The sequence below is a fragment of the Mobula hypostoma genome, chromosome 15 (genome assembly GCF_963921235.1).
Source record: "Mobula hypostoma chromosome 15, sMobHyp1.1, whole genome shotgun sequence".
Lineage (NCBI taxonomy): Eukaryota > Metazoa > Chordata > Chondrichthyes > Myliobatiformes > Myliobatidae > Mobula > Mobula hypostoma.
This window is the reverse complement of record NC_086111.1, coordinates 1,207,359-1,229,859: the sequence shown is the minus strand read 5'-3', so window position 1 is coordinate 1,229,859 and position 22,501 is coordinate 1,207,359. Positions and strand designations below refer to the sequence as shown.

At 38.6% G+C, this 22,501-nt stretch overlaps 2 protein-coding genes across 2 annotated transcripts in view; one reads left to right on the top strand and one right to left on the bottom strand.

The window, feature by feature from the left end:
• Positions 1 to 17,979, top strand: part of ecm2 (extracellular matrix protein 2, female organ and adipocyte specific) — a 34,797-nt gene extending 16,818 nt beyond the window's left edge. Inside the window, exons 3-11 of the mRNA XM_063067578.1 lie at positions 3,165 to 3,353; positions 3,874 to 4,613; positions 4,779 to 5,052; positions 6,061 to 6,176; positions 6,867 to 7,002; positions 7,454 to 7,611; positions 8,935 to 9,074; positions 12,017 to 12,343; positions 14,265 to 17,979. Of these exons, the coding sequence (XP_062923648.1) occupies positions 3,165 to 3,353; positions 3,874 to 4,613; positions 4,779 to 5,052; positions 6,061 to 6,176; positions 6,867 to 7,002; positions 7,454 to 7,611; positions 8,935 to 9,074; positions 12,017 to 12,343; positions 14,265 to 14,436 (2,252 nt within the window). The 3' untranslated portion in view covers positions 14,437 to 17,979. The remainder of the gene's footprint in view (positions 1 to 3,164; positions 3,354 to 3,873; positions 4,614 to 4,778; positions 5,053 to 6,060; positions 6,177 to 6,866; positions 7,003 to 7,453; positions 7,612 to 8,934; positions 9,075 to 12,016; positions 12,344 to 14,264) is intronic.
• The window catches only part of cenpp (centromere protein P), a 289,475-nt gene that overhangs the window by 86,934 nt on the left and 180,040 nt on the right, over positions 1 to 22,501 (bottom strand). The window lies entirely within an intron of this gene.

Genomic DNA, 22,501 nt, shown 5'->3' with positions numbered 1-22,501 from the left:
CAGTTACTATTGCAATAACACATTTGGTTATTCTAAAGCCTTTTGTGACTACTTGAGCTTAAATTAAAATCTCACTAAAACTGATGGGCAGTATCCCAACAAACATTCTCACCTAACAAGATACTTTAACTTTGTCATGAGGACAAAAATAGTTTTCATTAAACTTGCAGAGCGATAAATAGATTATGTTTTTCTTTTGAAAATTGTTACAAGCTAATCTATTCACCACACACCAGATTCTCATATCACATGTTTGATCTGCATCCATTCTGCACATCTGCAAAGTATAATCCCTTCTGGAATCCTTTTGATGCCAGAAGAGGATATATTTCAACTGTCCTTAACCATCAGTTAAACTTTTATACCTCTATATAGTTCACAGAATCAGAGAATAATTGTGACACAGCTGCAGTCATTTGGATCATCAAATCAATGCAGACCCCAAGTGTAGTAATCTTGCTAGCTGCATTTCCCTGTTTTTGCTTTACTGCTCTGCAAATTATTTTTCCCTCGCCACTTTTGAAACGATGATTGATTCTATTTTCACCACTCCTATGGGCTGTGATCATTTAAAAAATGAATTTTCTGCATATTCCTCTCATTTCTTATCCTCAGAACAATGAATCCGTGTCCCTTGATCTTGGAATCATTCACTATGGTAACAGAATCCATCCATTTCATCTGTCCAAAATGTCACGATCCTATATTCATCAATTCTCTACTCATTCTCCTTGCTGCAAGAAAAACAACTCTAAGTTCTCCAAATTTTATCAGCTGAAATCCTTCATCTCCGCACCATAACTACTAATGTTCAGATTTCGTATTATATGGAAGTTTACTTCCATTGACAATTTTCTCCATTGCAACTTTTAAAACCATTCAAATTCACAAAAAAAATCACTTCACATAGACTTTTTAAATTTCCCATGCATCAGGATTTCCAACTAAAATACAATTATTTTATAAATATGCAATCAAGAACTCAAAAATATATTAATGCAAACCTAGAAGACTGGATTAAGCAGCTGAAGATGATTGGGCCTGGACCTGAGAAATTTCTGCAGAAATTTCCTGGATCTGATGTGACAGCCACCATCTTCTGCATGACTTGAACCATTGCACTGTCTGATCCTGATACCAACTGATTTCAGTTTCACCAGACTTTCTTAATATCACACATGGTCAAATACTGCCTTGATGTCAAGAGATGTCACTCTCACCTCGCCTCTGAAATTTAGCTCTTTGGTCCACGTTTTAACCAAGGGCTTGATGAGGTCTAGTGCCTTGTGGTTCTGTTAAGACCCAACCTGAGCATAAGTAAGTAGTTTATTAATGAGCCAGTTCTGCTTGATAGCACTGTTATACTTCCCATCACTTAGCTGATGATTGGGCATAGGTTTACAAAATGATTTCCAGCAGATTGCTTTTGTCCTATTTCTCTGTGGACAGAGAATACCTGCCAATGCTTCTACATTACTGGGTAAACGCCAGTAGATGCATTGTGAGTTTACTGGAGAAACTTGGCTGGAGGCATAACTAATTCTGGAGTGCAAGTTTTTAGCAGTAGGATTAGGATGTTGTCAGTTCCCATAAGCTTTGATGTATCCAGTACTGTCAGTCAATATTAATACCTGAAGCTAGGACTACAATTGCTGGAGACTGACTTCTGTGAAGGAAAGGATCACAAAAGAAAGTTAAGATGGAGCATCTATTCAGCACTTCTGGATGACGAGGGCCAAATGATTCATCTTTGTGTTTACCACTGGCTTCCTTGTCCCTGACATTCCAGTGTCCACCACAATTCACAGCTAGATGTGGCAGAGCTGCAGAACTTTTACCATAATTTATGAAAATTTAGCTCTGCCTATTACTCGCTTTTTAACAGATACGAAGATGTTTCATATAGTTTCACAAGATTGAAACTTTGTTTATAGGTAATGCTGTTATTGCTCCAAGCATGCTCTTCTGCATCTATTAATATGTTGAACATGTAGCTTGATATTAATGGTAGATTGACATTATAGGTGTATATTTCACCTGCTATTGGTGGCCTACAATGCTTCATGGAAGTCTAGAATTCTGTACACCCTGTCTAATGATAGCAGTGAGAAAATGGCATGGCCCAGATGTTGAGGATCTTTGATGTGGATGTTGACTTCTTGAGTTTGTGCCTCCCATGGATACTACCAATGACGGGCAGAGTTGTGCTTATGATGAAATGAGCAGAGTCCACTGCACTCTGCAACTTTTAACATTCCTGCACATTAGATTGCTGTACCAGATCATGATAAAACCAAATCAAAATGTTCGATGACTAGCTGAAACTTCTTGATCTTTTAAAATAAAGATGTCTTCCTTAGAAAAATAGAGGGCTATAGGTAAGCCTAGTAATTTCTAAGGTAGGGACATGTTCGGCATAACTTTGTGGGACGAAGGGCCTGTATTGTGCTGTAGGGTTTCTATGTTTCTATGTTTATGATTGCATTGATGTGTTAGGTCCAGGACAGGTCATCTAATATGCTCCTGTCCAATATATTCATGTGAAATAGCTCCTTCCTATTCCAGTTCTTGAACTAACATCCCTTATTGGACTCATTGACCATGCTGATCCAGCTCATTCTGTCAGTATGAGTTCAGGCAGTAATCCCAAAATTACCAACTTCTAAATTTCATTTTCAGATCTTTCTCCCTTTTCTTCCCCATGTTGTTATCCCATGACAACTGGCCAAACTTCCCTTTCCAAGCTCCAACTGTATTAACACTCCTACTTTGAAATATTGGTGTGAAGAAATTACAATACATATAGATACATTATAAGGCCAAATACTTTCCTACTTGATAATTATAGCACTGAATTCCATTAAAAGTCCATTTAGACTTCATGTAATAATTCTCAAAGCATACAGCAGGACGAATTAATAAGTAGCTTATGTCTATCACAATTTTAGAAATTTTATTAGCTTGCGGTGGAGAATGTTTCAAAAACACAGCTAGTGGAGGCATGCAGAAATATTAACAAATAATTAAGAATTATTTCTTAATAGTCTAATGATTTTTGGGACTGTGGTATCAATTTTCATGGCTTAAACTTGAATGCTTAGGTAGCGGACAATTTCAACAGAACTACAAATAACGACACACTTTTGTTTAATTTCTAACTTAAGGCAGGCAAGGACACTGCAAAGCCAATGGGATGATCATGTATCACAATGCAGTCTGGTCTCCAAAACCTTGTCTAATCTGCCTCTGTTCAAGTGGAAAAATAGTTTGTGATGAAATGAACTGCCCTATTTTAACATGTGCAAGGACCAAGATACCAACAGGAGAATGCTGTCCAATTTGTACTTCATATGGTATATTCTTATTCTTTTTTAGCACAGATATTAATAACAGCCACTGACAGATTGCAACATGTGACTTAGAATAGTTTACTAAAGAGAATATGAATAACATTCACTGGAAAAATACATGCTGGACAGTAACACTATCTTGAGATATTTTTTGATATTAATTCTGAACAATATTGCCTGTCAATATGCAATTATAAATTTACATTATTCCTTTAGCTATTCTTGTCGATTGGTGCTTTATGTCTCTAATGGATGTAATAGTATTAACAGAATATATCATTTATTGTTAGTTTTATTAACTCAGGAAAAATATAGACCGAAACCATATTCCTGTGCTGTGCATTTCAATTTATATAATATATTAAGTGCAATATTGCCCTTTCCTTATCTTTATTTCCATATTATCAAATACAACTTTACTCAAAATGTAAAATAATCCTAAAACTTAGATTGCATGCTTACAATTATCTTTGCACATTTAGAATTCAGGCTCGAGGTCTTACATTTTATTATGATTCTACAGAGCCAAATGATCCAAGTGAAACATATCCTACAATCTTGAATAGTCAGGATTTCAACATAGGGCCAGAGCTACTACAGACAGAAGAGAAAGAATTAGAAGAGGAATTATATAGAAAAAATGAAATACATAAAGAAAATGAGAAAAAATGCCAAGATGACAAAATGCAAAGTGAACTGGAAGAACCCTATCACAATGAAGAGTTGGAAGATGACGAGATACAAAAAGCAACTGATATGGAACAGATCCACTTACAGGAAGAAAATAAAGAAAAGAAACAATTTGAAAAAGAAATAAAAAATAATTCAAGTACCATAGAAGAGAAAAACCAGGACTATGATAATTATGCAAACAATTCTGGAGATGATCAAGAGATGGAACAAGAGGGGCAGCAAAAGGTGGAGGAGGAACAAGGGGAAGGACAAAAGGAAGAGCGAGAGGTGGAGGAAAATCAAGTGGAGGAAAAAGATGAACTGGAGGTGGTGAACGAGCAGCAGAAGGGTCAAGTGGAGGAAGAAGAGCAAGTAGAGGAAGAGCAGGAGATGGAAGCAGAATACCAGATGGGGGAAAAAGGGCAGGAAGAGGAGAAAGAACAGGAGAAACAAAACATGGAACAACAAAAAGCACAAGAGGATACCAAGGAGGAGCAAGAAGGGGAATGGCAACAAGAAAAGGCAGTAAATGGAGAGAGGGTGGCAGAAGAGGAAGAGATGGATGGTGAGGGGGAGGCAGAGAAGGAAGAGGTGTTTGGAGAGGGGGAGGTGGAGAAGGAAGAGGTGGATGGAGAGGGGGAGGTGGAGAAGGAAGAGGTGTTTGGAGAGGGGGAGGTGGAGAAGGAAGAGGTGGATGGAGAGGGGGAGGTGGAGAAGGAAGAGGTGGATGGAGATGGGGAGGTGGAGAAGGAAGAGGTGGATGGAGATGGGGAGGTGGAGAAGGAAGAGGTGTTTGGAGAGGGTGAGGTAGTGGATGAAGAGGAGGAGGAGGATTATCAAGATATATTTGATTTGTCATCATTTTCTACCTTATTACAACTGATTCCACATCAGTCCAATGAGGATAGCCCAACATTTTTTCTCCCAGTTGGCTGTGATGTGACTGACATTACTATGAACTGCAATAATGCAAAGCTGACTCAAATACCTCCATTACGTGATCTGGAGATCAAACGTTTTCATCTTGCAGGTAATCAATACACAAAGACAGATTACATATATATTTTCATAAATTTTGTTTATATACTCAGTGACCACTTCATTAGGTACATCCTGTAACTAATAAAGTGGCCACTGTATACATGTTTGCGGTCTTCTGCTGCTGTAGCCCATCCACTTGAAGTTTGGACGTGTTGTGCATTCAGAGATGCTCTGCTGCACAACACTGTTGTAACACGTGGGAGTTACTGTTGCTGTCCTGTCAACTTGAATCAGTTTGGCCTATTCCTTCCACCCCTCTCATTAACAAGGCATTTTCGCCTGGAGAACTGCCACTCACTGGGTGCTTTTTGTTTCTTGCACCATTCTCTGTAAACTCTAGAGACTCATATGTGAAAAACCTAGGAGATTAAACCAACAATCATTCCATGGTCAAAGTCACCCAGATTATATTTTTTCCCATTCTGATGTTTGACTGAACCTCCTGACCATGTCTGCATGGATGCTTTTATGCTACTATATAACTGGCTGATTAGATATTTGCATTTACAAGCAGGTGTACCTAATAAAGTAAATATGCTACTCTGTCTGGTATTAATGCAGTTTCTTTTAAAGCGTGCTAATGACAGACAGATTCCAGTTACTTTTAACCTTTCTGGATATCAAACTCAACCAGTTTTAGGGGTCATGTAGAAGCAGGTTGCTGTCCTGTCAGCTTGAATCAGTTTGGCCTATTCCTTCCACCCCTCTCATTAACAAGGCATTTTCACCTGGAGAACCCTTGAATTTAAGAATGTTCTATCAAGAACTGCCAAATTGCATTGGAGTCCATTTTTAATTTAATTTCCTGTATATTCCAAACTCAATTACTAATTCCCTGTCTTCTTTCCCGGCTTTCCTCCCACCCTCCTGAATCTGTCTTCAGATGATCACTGCTTTTGAGCAGCTCGAGTATGAATTCATTTTTAAATCCTTAGATAATACTATGGTAAAATATTATGCTTTAAAAACACTCATGTATGCTCAACCAACCTTGCAGGAAACTCAATCACTGCTATTCCAGCAGAGGCATTTAATGGGGTTCCTAATCTTGAATTAATTGACCTCAGCAGAAACAGGATTGCTTCATCATATATCGACCAAGCTGCGTTCAAAGTAAGTTGTACAAATGATTTCAAAGCAGTTGTTAGTAGACATTTGAAAAGAGTCTATGGAGAGGATGTTAATTTCTGTGGTGTGTTAAGCTGTGTCCACAACTCTCTGCAGATTTTTGTAGCCACAGGCAGTGCAGTTGCCATACCAAGCTGGGATGCAACCAGATTCGTATGAAATACCATTACAAAATTGCCAAATCACCAAATTAATACAATTCTATTCTCTCATTATATTGCTGGTGATGTGTACTGATGATGTCAATATTACTTATATCAATATTACAACCCAATAAAATTTAGAATTAATGAGATGTGATGCAGAATCCATCAAGTAGATCGGACATGAGCAGCAAACAAACATAAATCACAATGTTGAAGTGAAACACTGACATAAATCAAGAATATTTTTTCTTGCTGGGTTCATGGATATGAATAAAATAATGACACTTAAGTACCCAAAAAGTATACCTTACGAACAAATTTTAAACTGAATAAACCAAATACAATCAAACTTACACCACTGAAGCATATCAAACCATCAAAGGCTGATTACATAAAATGCATTTTATCTAAATCATAAAATGTAGTTACTTGACTAATTGACTTAACACATTGTTGGTGTAAATGGCCAGGTCATTATATTAAAATCTTACAAAGAATATTTATTTTTGGCATGTTTTGTTTCTTTTAGAAATTAAAAAAACTGGAACGCCTATACTTGGATGGAAATTTGTTGTTCCGGATTCCTCCTCGACTCCCTCGAACACTAGTAGAGCTAAAAGTAAATGAAAACCTTCTTCAACAACTGGATGAACAAACATTCCATGGTATTTATGCTTAAAAATCTAAGGAAGAGTTAATGCAGCTGAAAATTTATTTGTACAAAAAATAGCCTATTTTACATAACAGTTCCATAGTTAGGTTTTAAACAAATGAAAATTATTATTTAAATTACTTGTTGAAAAGGCTGACCAGAAGTCCTTCTAGTTATATAGATATATAGCTGCCACTTCTCAGGAATGAAACTATGTACACATTTTTAAAATACAACTCTTGGTTTCTTTGAGCCCAATAGCCTATCAATGAGCATAGTAAGCATAAATTTCCAAGGATGATTGATTTAATTATAAAACTCAAAACTCCACTGCAATGTAAGGTGGTCAGACCTGTAAGTTACATATGTTTTGGCAGTCATAAATGAGCAACAGGTATAAAACAAGAACTTGCATGATGTAACCATGCTATCCATTGATTAACTTTTACATCAAAATTAAACAGGTTTGAGTAAAATAGTCAATTTGGAGCTGGAAGGAAATAAACTCAGTGAAAGTAATGTTCAACCCCTCGTCTTTAGACCACTTAAGCGACTCGCTTACTTGCGACTGGGAAAAAATAAATTCAGAACCCTACCGCAAGGTCTTCCTCCTTCCATCGAGGTAAACAATTTTTTTCATGTTTCCAAACTGTTTAAGGGCTTATATTCAAAAATAGGAGTTGTATTAATATTGTTGTGCCACCAGCTAAAACCTCACACTTACAGAATTATACGTTAAGAATGTACCGATACTAGCCATCCATCTGGAGATTTACATTTTGTGATAAGTTTCAGGATTTCTTTGTCACTGGTTCAGGGTTTCTGAATTCTTTACCAATGTTGCCATGATCAGAAGCTAGAGGACTAACAGCTCATCCTTCTATTTGGCATGTTCCAACCTACTGCACTCAACACTGACTTTAACATCAGTACCACTATGGGATGGATGTATTCAGATATGAGAGTAGACAATATGTTTATGAGTACTAAAGGGAAATTCAAGACTGGGAATGGGGTCAAGGGTAAATGGATTCTGAAAAAGGGTTGAAAACAGTTTTGACTAATCTTAGTTCATCATAGCTACTCAATATCATCCAGGTTATTCTTTGATCTCATTTTCAATGAAGGAAAGTAGGTAAGTGGATTAAAATGAAATTCACAGATTTTTATTTGTTAAAGCGGATACAACAGGGTCTTTTAAGAGCCCCTTAGATAGGTACATGAAGCTTAGAAAAATAGAGGGCTACGTGTTAGGGAATTTCCAGGCAGTCTCTAGAGTAGGTTACATGGCTGGCAAAACATTGTGGGCCGAACGGCCTGTAAGGTGCCGTAAACTTCCATATTCTATGTTAAACCCTGTATCAATTGTAAGTTTTTCCGAATTATGTGTTATAAAATATAGTAATATTATTTCAGAAAGCATGCATTTTCAAAGATTCAAACTGTTATAAATCCACAACAGGATTAGGAATAAGCCGCATGGACAAAATTAGTACTTATATTAAATCAGTATTCATGTGTTTGCATTTCGAAGCTCAATATTTAAATGATGAGCAATACGTCCTATGAAATATTAAAACAAATTGTTAGTTTCATATGAATTATTCACTTACCTTTTAAAGTAATATTTACAAAACATTTGTCTCCTACATTCAGCCATTTGAAATTAACATTATCATACCTGGTACCTGTTTACAATAATAATACTGTATTGGAATATTGGTGAAATTTTAAAGAATGAATTTAATTTATAAATTTCTCAACTTTTTCAAATGTTGCCAGGATCCGAGTGGAACCTGACCTGTAGAACAAATCCACAATAATTTCTGAATTTCCTGTAGTGTTCACCTAAAATTCTTAAATGTACTACTGATATATTTTGCAGACAGGCCATATTTACCTCTGATCTTTTGATATGAAATGTGTTTATTTTTCTAAAATGCAGGAACTCTACCTTGAAGATAATGAAATTGAAGAAATATCTGAAATGAGTTTGAATAGGACAACCAATTTGAATGTAATTGTTCTGAGACATAACAAACTTGATGAAACCAGAATTGCACCAATGGCTTGGATAAAGTTGGAGTGAGTATTCAGACTCTAACTGATTATATGAAAAGCAAGCATGAAGCATTAACTAATCAGAATTAGAAATCAGAAATGATAAGTTCATCTGTGGAAGCTATTGAACAATAAAAAGCAATACATTTTAAAAGTGGGCTTCAATGACCATCAAATCTGAATGGTGCAAACATAATTGTAACTCTTAGATGTATACAGGGATTCGATATTTTATATTTTCTGACAACACAGTTAGACATTTTGGCCCACTGAATCCATGCTGAATCTGATGCCTCCTGGGACAATTTCCTTGTTACCTATTTGCCTCTCATATCCATTAATTTGATTCTGAGTCTCTCTCTTGTAAACGTACCTTGACAGAAGATAATTTAGTGTGATCAAATCCACAAACTAGTGTCTTTGAACAAAAAGCTGAACCACCTGAGGTAAATTCATGGGTCATAGGGAGTGGCAAAGTTCAGGAAAGAATCCGAGCAGCTGGAGCCAGCTGGCCACTCACAGCAAATGCAGTTCTAATAGCTTATCTCTGCAATATTAGGCAATTAAATGCTCTCAAGTGCCAAATTTAAACAATTTACCAATTATAACAAATTCAGTAGATGACACGTTTAAAGTAAATTTATTATCAAAGTACATAATATATCACCATATAGAACATGGAGGTTCATTTTCTTGCAAGCATTCACAGTAAATACAAAGAAACAAAAATACAAAATGATAATAAATAAATCAGCAGTAAATATCAGGAACATGAGATGAAGAGTCTTTGAAAGTAAGTCTATATGTTGTGGGAGCAGTTCAGTGTTGGGGTGAGTGAAGTTCGAGAGTGGTGTAGGACTTGAGGCTCATATATCTCCTTCCTGATGACAGCAGCAAGAAGAGAGCATGGCCTAGATGGTGGGGGTCCTTCATCATGGATGCTGCTTTCATGCAACTGTGCTACATGTAGATGTGCTCAATGGTGGAGAGGGCTTTACTTATGACGGACTGGGCTGTCTGTATCCACTACTTTTTGTAGAATTTCCGTTCAAGGGCATTGGTGTTCCCAGACCAGGCCGTGATACAACCAGTCAGTATACTCTCCATTGTACATCTGTAGAAGTTTGTTAAATCTTTGCATACTTCTAAGAAAGTAGAGGTGCTGCTAGGCTTCCTTTGTAATTGCACCTACGTGATGGGCCCAGGACAGATCTCCGAAACAACACTGAGGAATTTAAAGTTGCTGACCCTCTCTATCTCTGATCCCCCAATGAGGACTGGCCCACAGACCTCCGGTTTCCTCCTCCTGTAGTCAATAATCAGCTCCCTGGTCTTGCTGACATTGAGTTGTGCGTCATTCAGCCAGATTTTCAATCTCCCTCCTATATGCTGATTCGTCACCACCTTTGATTCAGCCAACGGCAGTAACTTTGTCAGTAAAGTTAAATATGGTATTGGAGTTGTGCTTATCCTCACAGACATAAGTACAAAGAGAGCAGAGCAGAAGGCTAAGCATACAGCCATGTGGTGCACCTGTGCCAACGGAGATCTTGGAGGAGATGTTACTGCCAATCCAAGCCGGCTGGAGTCTGCAAGAGAAAAAATCGAGGATCCAGTTGCACAAGGAGGTGTTGAGACCTAAGTCTCAGAATTTGTTGATTAATTTTGAGGGAATGATAGTATTGCCTGTGAGTTGTAGTCAGTGGAGAGTGTTGTGATGTATGCATCTCCACTGTCCAGATGCTCCAGGTTGAGTGAAGAGTCAATGAAATTGCATCTGCTGTTAACCTGTTGTGAGGGGAGGTAAATTGGAGCAGATGCAAGTTGCTCCTCAGGCAGGAGCTGATATACTTCAACACTAACCTCTCAAAGTGGATGTAAGTGCTACTGGACGATAGTCGTTGAGGCAGGTCACCAGTTCTTCTTGGGCCCCGGAATAATTGAAGTCTGCACGAAGCAGGTGGACATGTCAGATTGCTGAGTCAAGAGAGGTTAAAGATATCAGTGAACACTCCAGCCAGTTGATCAGCACAGGCCTTTTGTACTCAGCCTTGTATTTTAGAAAATGAAGTACATAAATTGTGCAAACACGAGGAAATCTGCAGATGCTGGAATTTCAAGCAATAGACATAAAAGTTGCTGGTGAATGCAGCAGGCCAGGCAGCATCTCTAGGAAGAGGTACAGTCGAAGTTTCGGGCCAAGACCCTTCATCAGGACGTCCTGACGAAGGGTCTCGGCCCAAAATGTCAACTGTACCTCTTCCTAGAGATGCTGCCTGGCCTGCTGCATTCACCAGCAACTTTTATGTGTGTTGCATAACGTGTGTAAAGATTTCATACTGTTGAGAAAATGAATGCAATTATTTGAGGTTTAAAAAATGGTGATAATAGTGCAATGTTAAGCAACAGCACACATAATGTATTTCACTGTATGCTTCGATATCCATATGACAAATAAAAAAGCTAATCTTTAAAAAACTAATCTTTAATCTAACGTGATCAGCACTAGCTGGTTTAAACTTTTCATGTATATAACCTATAATTTTCTGCTTTTTGTAGAGCTTTGCAGATTTAAGAAATTACTTTTAATACCCAACAATTTCTTTGACCCCCCCCCGCCCCCAAGCATCAGGCGGGAGGTACCAAAGCATTAGGGTAAGGACTGTTAGGATGAGAAACAGCTTCTTCTCCCAGGCCGAGAGACTACTGAACTCCCTGCCATCACCCAGGTCTAACCATGTTTGAAGTACCAGTAGAGTTATATGGTTTACTTTTTAACTTGTGACGTAATTGAACATTATTTATTTATCTATGGTACTATTTCTTTATGTGTTGTGTATGAGCTATATGTACTGTATTGTGCATCTTGGTCCGGAGGAACATTGCTCTGTTTGGCGGTATACATATATATGATGAAATTACAATAACTTAACTTGATCAACCAGTATTTCTGTTCACTTCTTCAGAAATCTAGAATCCCTGGACCTCTCATACAACAAGATCGTTCATGTTCCATCATTCCTACCCAGAGGTTTACTGTATCTTATACTGGTTCATAATCAGATTGAGCGAATTCCAGGCTTTGTGTTTGCCCATATGGAACCGGGGCTGGAAATTCTGTACCTCTCTTTCAACAAAATAACCAGTGGTGAGATTGACCCAGTTTCTTTCTTTGGAACTTATGATTCAATGAGGGAACTGTTTCTGGATCACAATATGTTGAAAAGAGTTCCTGCTGGAATTGCTGAAATGAAAGCACTTCACTTTTTGAGACTGAATGACAACTTAATCAGGTAAAAAGATTGTTTGCCTCATTTGATAATAAGTCTGATCACTTTGTGTTAACTAAGACTCAGCTATCCAAATCAGGAGGTTGTAGGATTCAGCCCAACTTCATGAAATTAGTAATACTCTAGACTAACATCACATTGAAAATGCTGAGGGTGCAGAGTTACGGACATTGTACATCAGGTGATATGCTAAATAACCTAACTGTCTCAAGTGGGCTCTAAAAATCCCACGGTATTCCGGGAGGAAGAGCAGGTCATTCTCCCATGTGCTGAATGGCAACCCTACTTCAGTCAAAAGTAACAAAGATAGACTGTTCAATTTGTTACTATTTGAAGGAACTTATTTTGAACAAAGCAACTGGTATACCCTTCTACATAACTGGAACTAATTTAAAACAAACATCATTTGTAGCTCTACCAGTCCCTGCAACAAATGTGGGTTTCCTCCAGGTGTTCCGGTTTCCTTTGGCAGTCCAAAGACATAACAGATGGTAGATTAATTTGCCTTTGTAAATAGTCCTGTAATTAGGCTAGAGTTAAATTGGGGATTGCTGGGTGGTGCGACGCAAAGGGCTGGAAGGGCCTATTGTGTGCTGTATCTCAATAAATAAATAAAAACATTGCACTACGAAGCACTATTGCAGTGTAGAAACCACGGAAATCAAAATGCAGAACAAACTTTTACAAACAGGATTGATAACAACTAACCATTTTGAGTGTGGTGTTAACACTGACCAAGGCACTGGAGAGCAATTCCCCTGCTCTTACTCAAATTAGTGCATTATACTAAGGAAATAGATGATTGAACATTTGAAAGACAGCACTTCTGAGAGTTCAGTACTGTACCTTAGAACTCATCTTGCTAATGGCTGCTCACAGGCACGTGCTTAAGCAATGCCGGTGAGAATGCAGTTCCGAATCCGGGGGAGAGCGGCTGCTTTTTTTCGTAACAGTGAGGTTTCGTAAGTGATGTTCAAAACGCGGGGGACACCTGTATTCCTCTGTACTGGACTGAACAGTAGGCCTAGATTATCAGGTGTCCTGACATAGCCTTCTCACCGAGAGGTGAAAGCACTAACAATCAAAATAATCTGTCTCCATAGGTAAAAACTTTTTGCTTTAGTAAGAAAGCTGCAGTTCAATTCCAGAAACGCGTATGAAATCCAGACAAACTTTGAGGCAATGCTTGTACTATTAGAAGTAGCTTCTCTTGAAGTAATGTTAATTTGAGATTCTATTTGCACACTAAGATTGACATAAAATAGTGAGCAGCTATCAACTTATATCTACTATCCTGGATAATATTCATCTTTCAAATGTGAAAACAAATTAAATGGTCTATCCCATATAATTGGTTGTGGGAATATGCTTTAGCCTGCTAGACTCCTTCATCACAGAGTGCACTTAAAAAAATATTTAATTGGTTGTAAAGAACACCAGGGCATTCTGATGTTACATAAGATTATATAAACCCAAATGGTACTTCACAATGGTACACAGTGATACTTCAAACCAATTGATACATTTAGTGAAGAACTGCTATATAATCTGAGAATACTGTATTTCTCCTGTACATGATTTCATTCTGTAAAGATGTGAAGTATTTCAAAAGTATCTTTCCAAAGATGATAACAAATCAATATTACAAAATATACTACAAGGTATTTTGGCTGATTCCTGTCTTACTGGTTATGTTATTTCAGATTCGGGATTTCATGGATGATTAAATCCATGAAATTTTCTAACTTAATCTTACAGAAGCAAAGATAGTACTGAACTAAGTGTTTGCCCTTACAAAGTAACTAATCCCTCCATCATTAAACTCTGCAGAAAGCATAATACCAATCTATTCACAAAATGGAATATCAAAATACATATGAACTAATTTTTTTATATCACTTATACAAATTTGGTGTTTCACCAGGAACATCCAACTGGATTCCATCTGCAGTGGAAATGATGAAGATGACTCAAATATTCGAACGCTTCACCTAGAAAACAACTACATAAATACACGGAGAATTGCTCCAACTGCCTTCAGCTGCATTGAATTGCATTCAACTGTGGTCTTAACACCTCAAAAGGTCAAAAAATAACATTCCAGCTGTGAAAATCATTTAGAACATAGAAAACCTACAGCACAATACAGGCCCTTCGGCCCACAAAGCTGTCCTGAACATGTCCTTACCTTAGAAATTTCCTAGGGTTACCCATAGCTCTCTATTTTTCTAAGCTCCATGTACCTGTCCAGGAGTCTTTTAAAAGACCCTATTGTATCTGTCTCCACCACTGTCACCAGCAGCCCATTCCACGCACTCACCTCCCTCTGAGTAAAAAACCTACCCTTGACATCTCCTCTGTACCTACTTCCAAGCACCTTAAAACTGTACCCTCTCGTATTAGCCATTTCAGCCCTGAGGAAAAGCTTCTGACTACCCACACCATCAATGTCTCTCATCATCTTATACACGTCTATCAGGTCACCTCTCATCCTCCGTCACTCCAAGGAGAAAAGGCCCAGTTCACTCAACCTATTCTCATAAGGCATGCTCCCCAATCTGGGCAACATCCTTGTAAATCTCCTCTGCACCCTTTCTATGGTTTCCACATCCTTCCTGTAGTGAGATGACCAGAACTGAGCACAGTCCTCCAAGTGGGGTCTGACCAGGTTCCTATATAGCTGCAACATTACCTCTCGGCTCCTAAACTCAATCCCATGATTGATGAAGGCCAATACACCATATGCCTTCTTAACCACAGAGTCAATCTGTGCAGCAGCTTTGATCCTATGGATTTGGACCCCAAGATCCCTCTAATCCTCCACACTGCCAAGAGTCTTACCATTAATACTATATTCTACCATCATATTTGACCTACCAAAATGAACCACCTCACACTTATCTGGGTTGGACTCCATCTGCCACTTCTCAAGCCTAGTTTTGCATCCTATCAATTTCCCGCTGTAACCTCTGACAGCCCTCCACACTATCCACAACACCCCCAACCTTTGTGTCAACAGCAAATTTACTAACCCATCCCTCCACTTCCTCATCCAGATCATTTATAAAAATCACGAAGAGAAGGGATCCCAGAACAGATCCCTGAGGCACACCACTGGTCACCAACCTTCATGCAGAATATGACTCGTCTACAACCACTCTTTGCCTTCTGTGGGCAAGCCAGTTCTGGATCCACAAAGCAATGTCCCCTTGGATCCCATGCCTCCTTACTTTCTCAATAAGCCTTGCAAGGGGTACTTTATCAAATTTAGTTAGTATATTTTGACAAAAAAGTCAAGATTGTCTATACTCCTTTCCCAGATAGTAACAAGCATTTTTAAGTAAATCTACAATTAACTTATAGTTTATACGTTAATCATTATTCATGGATTCATATTGGTAACAAGGTATGCGCTAGATGGGCAATAAGTTACAAGGCCATCATAATAATCTATTGTGGTTCACTTGGTATGTAAGCAATATTATTCAGTTTGGTCTCTATCGCAATTTGAAACTAGTCATGCAATAAACATTTGATATTTATTAGAACATCAGTACTTCAAATATGACAGAAACAAACTTACTTGGGCTAAGCAAATCCCTTTGATATACTATATATTGATTGGTTAAAAGACATTAAAGTAGTGTGAGAATTTTTTTAACTTTTACTTCACGATGAAGAATCGCTTTTTAAATAGAATATCTAATTATCAGTGAAATACACCAACAATCATATGGAATACCATTTAGCTTATTTATGGTTTCAAAATGCTCTTTAATTTCATGTTAGAACTTCATTTATTTTCCACAGATTTTTTAAATTTAAAAATTTTTCATGTAGTCCTTTGTTCAGAATAAATTTTTGGCATAAATGATGTCAACCTAAAATGACCTTTTCTTATACAATGCTTTCAAGATAAGAACGTAACCCAAGGGTGTTGTACAGGTTTGTTATCAAATAGAAAATGATTCAGAGATATAGACAGATGCACATGGAAGCTGACCTTTTGGCCCTCCTAGTCTGCACTGACCATCAAACACCCATTCACACTAATCTGACCCGCACTGTTTCCATTTTTAATTCATCCTGCCAAGCTACCCAGATTCCACCACTCACCTACACTCTAGTTGGGTGGCTGATAACTATCTCCATGTCTTCAGGATGTGGGAGGAAACCAGAGCACCCAGAGGAAATGTGCATAGTCACAGTGAAAATGTGAAAATTCCAGGCAGCAGCGGAAGACTGGATTGAAAGAGGATCCCAGATGCTGAGAAGCAGCGGTTCTACCTGCTGTATCACTGTGACACCCCACTCAGCACTTACAGGGAAAATAGGCAGGTAATCAGTTGAGTAGATGCTGGCAATGGAAGAGGGCTACTAAATTAACAACATAAATAGCATGCATATTATAAATGCTGCTTTGGTACTGTGGCCAAGATGGAATCATATTTCAGACATTCAAGAACCACGGTGCTAATGGGCACAGGTGCGTGAGGATAAAGCATATTCAAAGACTGGAGAGGAAAGCAAGCTTGTAGAGTAGTTTGCAAAAATGTTGGGCTCAGTGATTTAACTGTGGATTCAGAGGAAGGAATCATGACACAACACAAAAGGAAGTCAGATGTATACAAGACACTGTTTGTAGGAACCAGATATTGGATTGGAATTTGCCAAGGACATCTTAACAACATTCAATTATTTTATGTAATATCTAAAAACTTGGAGAGATATTAAAATAAGCAATTGGAATACTACCTACATTGCTAAATCAGTTCATTTCAAATGAGAGATCATATCCTAATTGGGGTGTACATCAGTATAAAATTGTCTTGTTAAAGGGGAATCTGATGGACAGGCTCTCAACAGCCACATCCTTTAATGTGCATTAGGGAAATGTGATAGGAAAGTGACATTAAATTTACCTCCATGTTTAGAGAAATTTCTTGATATTGACGAGTGAGACTTGCAATATTGGTTTCTGGTAAAGAGAAGTGCATTTTAAAAAAGAAATAATCCATAACTTTGAGGATGGAACAGGGGTTCCCAATTGAGATTCACAGATACCTTGGTTAATGGTTGGGGTTCATGGCATAAAAAAGATTGCTTTACCTTCCCAAACCCAAATAATATTCTAAAATACAGAGAGCAATGCATTGTAATTTTGGGACCTGTGTGGAAAATGCATCTTGATCTCCCATTTTGGTGGCTCTCAATAAGAAGGCACAGATTTGAATTAAGAGAGGTCTCTATTCAGAAAAGAAGTTGAAATTACTCACAAGTACATTCTCTTATGTTTAAGAAGTACATGGCAATGTTATCCTTTTAATATCAGATAAAGAAAACTATAATAATACAAAACACAATAAATATACAGACATGAGATAGCTTATGTAAATAGATTGATTGTATGTCCATAAAGTGACACTAGCCACATGAGTGACAGGCAGGAACTGATAAAGTAGTCATTGTTAAGTCCTTCCTTTAAGTTTTAATAAAGCATTCTGTTGAATTTTAAAGAATCATTACAGCTCAAAGCTGTAACATAATAAAGCATATTTTACACATATATAGTCAGTCACACAAGTTGTTTTTCTATCATGGAAATATTAAGTGAATGTTGTGTATAATTCTTTGCAATAAATTCCTTCCAAATCAAAATTGCACTTTTCAATATGTAACTACAATGATTAGTTTGCTTTCAACAGCTGAAAAAATAATGAACTAAGAACACTTTCCAAAAAAGTGAAGCCAATTCTTTGCTATTTTCTCCACAAACACAGCTCTCAGTTTTAGTTCCAAGCTTTATTTTCAATGAGTAGCCATGGTCTGTTTATAGGAACAGATATAGCATTATGTTAAAACTGTGATGGGTTACCATAGACTCTACAATAACGAAGTTTCTACTAGCTACACACAACTGCTCCACGCATTTTTGTTTCACTTCAAAATTCCTTATGTTGCTCCTTCAATAACATAAGCTATTAAATCAACAACTTCTAATACACAATTTTGACACAGATGAGAAAATATTGCATTAATTGAAGGATAACGTTAATCAGCTCAGTTTCTGGAGATGATGAACGCATGGATAAATACTTAAGTGGCAGCCAAGTTCCAATAAGGCCAAAAATACAGTATGTAATGATACGGAAGCAGAAGTAGGAAATAGTCAACAGAAGAAATGAATTGGATATTTGTACTTGAATGATATGCCAAATTTGTTTCGTTTGATAAAAATGACTGGAGAATAAGATGCAAACAGTAAGTCAAACTTATAATGGATTATTCAACAAAAATGTTTCCCTATGTTTTACTGAGATAGTGAATGGAAATTGATTTGAACATAGAGGAATATTTATCAGTTATTTGGAAAACTAATATTCCAATTCGATTAATTTTCCATGCCAAAACTTTCATAATTTTGATTTAATATGAAAAATTCACTTCAGTTAGAGAGACAATGGGCCTATTTTTCATCCTTGTCTGGACCTAAGTTAATAATTCTGGCCTTCTATTATCAGACATTCATTCCGACTTTTTATATTGGGTTGATATACCATTATAGTTGGCTCATCAGATGATTGCAGTTTCCATTCTGCTGAAGTTGGAAATTCTGATTGCACTTCATTTTGCACAATCTTCTCCGGATTGCAGAAAAGAAAACAATGATGGCTGCATCTTCATGCACACAAAGGTTTATGTTTTTGGCGATTCCTACTCTAGCAATTTTTGGATTACACTGTGGCTTTGATGAGATCAATTTTAATTCTAAAAGTGATTAAAAGAAGCTCATTTCTTCATTCTTTTCCCATTGAAAACAGCTAGGTTGTGATGACCCCTGAGAAATATTCAGGATTTTTAAATTGCAATTATCAGGTCAAAGTACAGTTTTGTATGCTATGTAATAAAAACTCATGTAACTGGTGGACATGGTATGTATGATCAAGCAGCATTTTTGAGCATGACACTTTTGGATGTCTGGCTGTTTTCATAAAATTGCACCTTACTAAACTTGTGACAATGCTGAAGTCATGGAGTCATATAAAAGTAGAGCACAGAACCAGGCCCTGTGGCCCATCTAGTCTATGCCAAAACCATTTAAACTGCCTACTCTCATCGACTTGCACCGGGACCATTTATCTCAAAATCTCTACGATCCATGTACCTATCCACATTTTGCATACACGTTGAAATCGAGCTCACGGGCACCACCCGTGCTGGCAGCTCATTCCACACTCTCGCGACCCTCTGAGTGAAGAAGTTTCCCTTAATGTTTCCCTTAAACATTTCACCTTTCACTCTTAACCCATGACCTCTGGTTGTAGTCCCACCCAACCTCAGTGGAAAAAGCCTGCTTGCATTTACACTATCTACATCCCTCATGATTTCTTAAGGTTGTTATAGATGGGGGTGGTAATAGGGAAGGCTTTAGCAGCAAACCCAGAGCAAAAAAATCCAGAGTTAGAGTCCCTAAGGCAGTCCTATATTGAATTCAATGCTGACTGGCAACCCCTGTGATGCTTCTGGTACCAAACTGTTTCGGTCTCTGCTGAACTTTGGGTTCAATAGATGCGTGGAGAGGGGGAGCTTGCTACATGGGCAGCAGCTTGCTCTCCATATTGTACTGCCTAGACTTGTGTATCTAGACAGCGAGGATGCCATCTCAATGGTCAATTCTGAACGGAGGCCTCAGATACCCCTCATAATTTTATATACCTCTTTCAAATCTCCTCACAATCCACTACATTGTAAGGAATAAAGTCCTAACCCATTCAATCTTTCCTTATAACTCAGCTGCTCCACACCTGGCAACATTCTTGTGAATTTTCTCTGTACTCTTTCAAACTTATTTACATTTTTCCTGCAGGTAGGGGACCAAAACTGCACCCAATACTCCAAACAACAGGAATTCTGCAGATGCTGGAAATTCAAGCAACACACATCAAAGTTGCTGGTGAACGCAGCAGGCCAGACAGCATCTCTAGGAAGAGGTACAGTCGACGTTTCAGGCTGAGACCCACCACTCTCTGCGTAAAAAACTTACCCCTGACATCTCCTCTGTACCTACTTCTAAGCACCTTAAAACTGCGCAATCTCATGCTAGCCATTTCAGCTCTGGGAAAAAGCCTCTGACTATCCACACAATCAATGCCTCTCATCATCTTATACACCTCTATTAGATACCTTATACTTTATTGTCGCCAAACAATTGATACTAGAACGTACAATCATCACAGCGATATTTGATTCTGCGTTTCCCGCTCCCTGGGTTACAAATCGATAGTAAATATTAAAAATTTAAATTATAAAACATAAATAGTAAATAGAAAAATGGGAAGTAGGGTAGTGCAAAAAAAACCGAGAGACAGGTCCGGATATTTGGAGGGTACGGCCCAGATTCGGGTCAGGATCCGTTCAGCAGTCTTATCACAGTTGGAAAGAAGCTGTTCCCAAATCTGGCCGTACGAGTCTTCAAGCTCCTGAGCCTTCTCCCGGAGGGAAGAGGGACGAAAAGTGTGTTGGCCGGGTGGGTCGTGTCGTTGATTATCCTGGCAGCACTGCTCCGGCAGCGTGCGGTGTAAAGTGAGTCCACGGACGGAATATTGGTTTGTGTGATGTGCTGTGCCGTGTTTACGATCTTCTGCAGCTTCTTTCGGTCTTGGACAGGGCAACTTCCATACCAGCTTGTGATGCACCCTAGAAGAATGCTTTCTACGGTGCATCTATAAAAATTAATGAGGGTTTTAGGGGACAGGCCAAATTTCTTTAGTTTTCTCGGGAAGTAAAGGCGCTGGTGGGCCTTCTTGGCAGTGAACTCTGCTTGGTTGGTCCAAGTCAGGTCATTTGTGATATTGACCTCGAGGAACTTAAAGCTTTTGACCTGTTCCACTTGCGCACCACCGATGTAAATTGGGTCGTGCGGTCCGCTGCTCCTTCTGAAGTCAATAACCAATTCCTTCATCTTGCTGACGTTGAGGGATAGGTTATTGTCTTTGCAACATGCCACCAGGTTCTTAATTTCCTCTCTGTACTCAAACTCATCATTACCCGAGATACGGCCTACAATTGCTGTATCATCAGCAAACTTATATATTGAGTTTAATGGAAACTTGGCTACACAATCATGGGTGTACAGTGAGTACAGCAGGGGGCTAAGTACACAGCCTTGTGGGGCACCAGTGCTCAGAGTGATTGTAGAGGAGAGCTTGTCCCCTATTTTTACAGCCTGGGTCCTGTCTGTGAGGAAGTTGAAGATCCAGCTGCAGATCTGAGTGCTAAGGCCCCGGTTCCGGAGTTTAGGAATCAGTTTATTTGGAATGATGCTATTAAAAGCAGAGCTGTAGTCAATGAAAAGGAGCGTTACATATGCGTCCTTATTCTCCAGGTGTTCTAAGGAGGAATGTAGGGCCAGAGAGATGGCATCTGCCGTTGACCCGTTGCTCCAGTAGGCGAATTGCAGAGCGTCGAGGTTGACCGGTAGGCTGTGGTTGATGTGTGCCATAACCAATCTCTCAAAGCTCTTCATAGCAATTGATGTCAGAGCCACAGGTCGATAGTCATTCAGGCATGTCACCTTGCTCTTCTTCGGCACTGGGATTATCGTTGCCTTCTTAAAACAAGAGGGGATCTTAGACTGAAGCAAGGAGTAGTTGAAGATGTCAGCAAACACTCCAGCTAGCTCGCTTGCACAGGCCCAGAGAACCCATCCTGGGACGCCATCTTTATCTTCAGGAAGGCCCTTCTAACATCTGAAATCTGCTGATGGGGAAGTTGAGTATCCGGTATGGAAGAAGCTGCAAAGGCCCAGAAGCTTGATGGGATGATAGTATTGAATGCTGACCGTAGTTAATGAATGGCAGCCTAGCATGTAGTGCCTGTTGTCCAGGTGATCTAGTGCAGAGTGAAGAGCCGAAGAGATTGCACCTACCTTTGACCTGCTGTGACTGTAGCCTAATTGCAATCGATCCAGCTTATCTTCGTGGCAGGTGTTGATTCATGCCATATCAAATCTCTTGAAGCACTTCATTATGTTTGAAGTAAGCAATAGCAGACAATGTATGTATGTTGAGAAACAATGACATTGTTTCATTCCACCTATATATCCATAGGTTCCAAGGTTGTCAAGCCGAGGAGTGGTAGTGGGGACAAGCTCCCACTACC